Source organism: Penaeus monodon, chromosome 30 (assembly GCF_015228065.2).
Source record: "Penaeus monodon isolate SGIC_2016 chromosome 30, NSTDA_Pmon_1, whole genome shotgun sequence".
Classification (NCBI taxonomy): Eukaryota; Metazoa; Arthropoda; class Malacostraca; order Decapoda; family Penaeidae; genus Penaeus; species Penaeus monodon.
The window spans coordinates 7,184,896-7,185,382 of NC_051415.1; the positions used below are offsets into that span (position 1 = coordinate 7,184,896).

The 487-nt window shown below is 57.5% G+C and overlaps 1 protein-coding gene across 1 annotated transcript in view; it reads right to left on the reverse strand.

The window, feature by feature from the left end:
* Positions 1 to 487, reverse strand: part of LOC119592493 (rho GTPase-activating protein 8-like) — a gene marked incomplete in the record, with an annotated part of 123,930 nt that overhangs the window by 63,021 nt on the left and 60,422 nt on the right. Inside the window, 1 exon segment of the mRNA XM_037941335.1 lies at positions 10 to 120. Within this exon segment, the coding sequence (XP_037797263.1) occupies positions 10 to 120 (111 nt within the window).

The following is a 487-nucleotide window of genomic DNA, read 5'->3' on the forward strand; positions in this document are numbered from 1 at the left end:
TCATCTTACCGGTGACGGAGGAGGCGCTCTGCAGCTCCGTGTCGTCGAACTCCAGGTTGGGCTCGTAGTCGTGGTAGTCGCTGAGGCTCGGGTAAGGATCCTCGTTGTCCCCGTACGAGGCTGCGCGGGCGGGGGCGGCGCCGAGGAGGGGGAGGGCGGGCGGCGGGCGTCGTGGAGGAAGGAGGGGCGGAGGCGGCGATGCAACCGTGGGCGGGAAAAGCGCACGGGCGGGCGAAGGGGCGGCCGGACGGACGGGCGGCAGGTGAATTAAAAGGGGAAAGAAAAAAAATATACATGTTAGCGCTACAAAGTCTGGACACCCATTCACTACATCTACGCATAACCGCTGTTGTTGGCCTTTACACATACACAAGATTACTGAAGTGGTTAGTCGCTACAAACTACTTTTTACACCATATATACACCCGAAAATAATACCCAAAACCACAAAACGCTTGCCCGAAAGACAAGACCCGCAACGAAACAC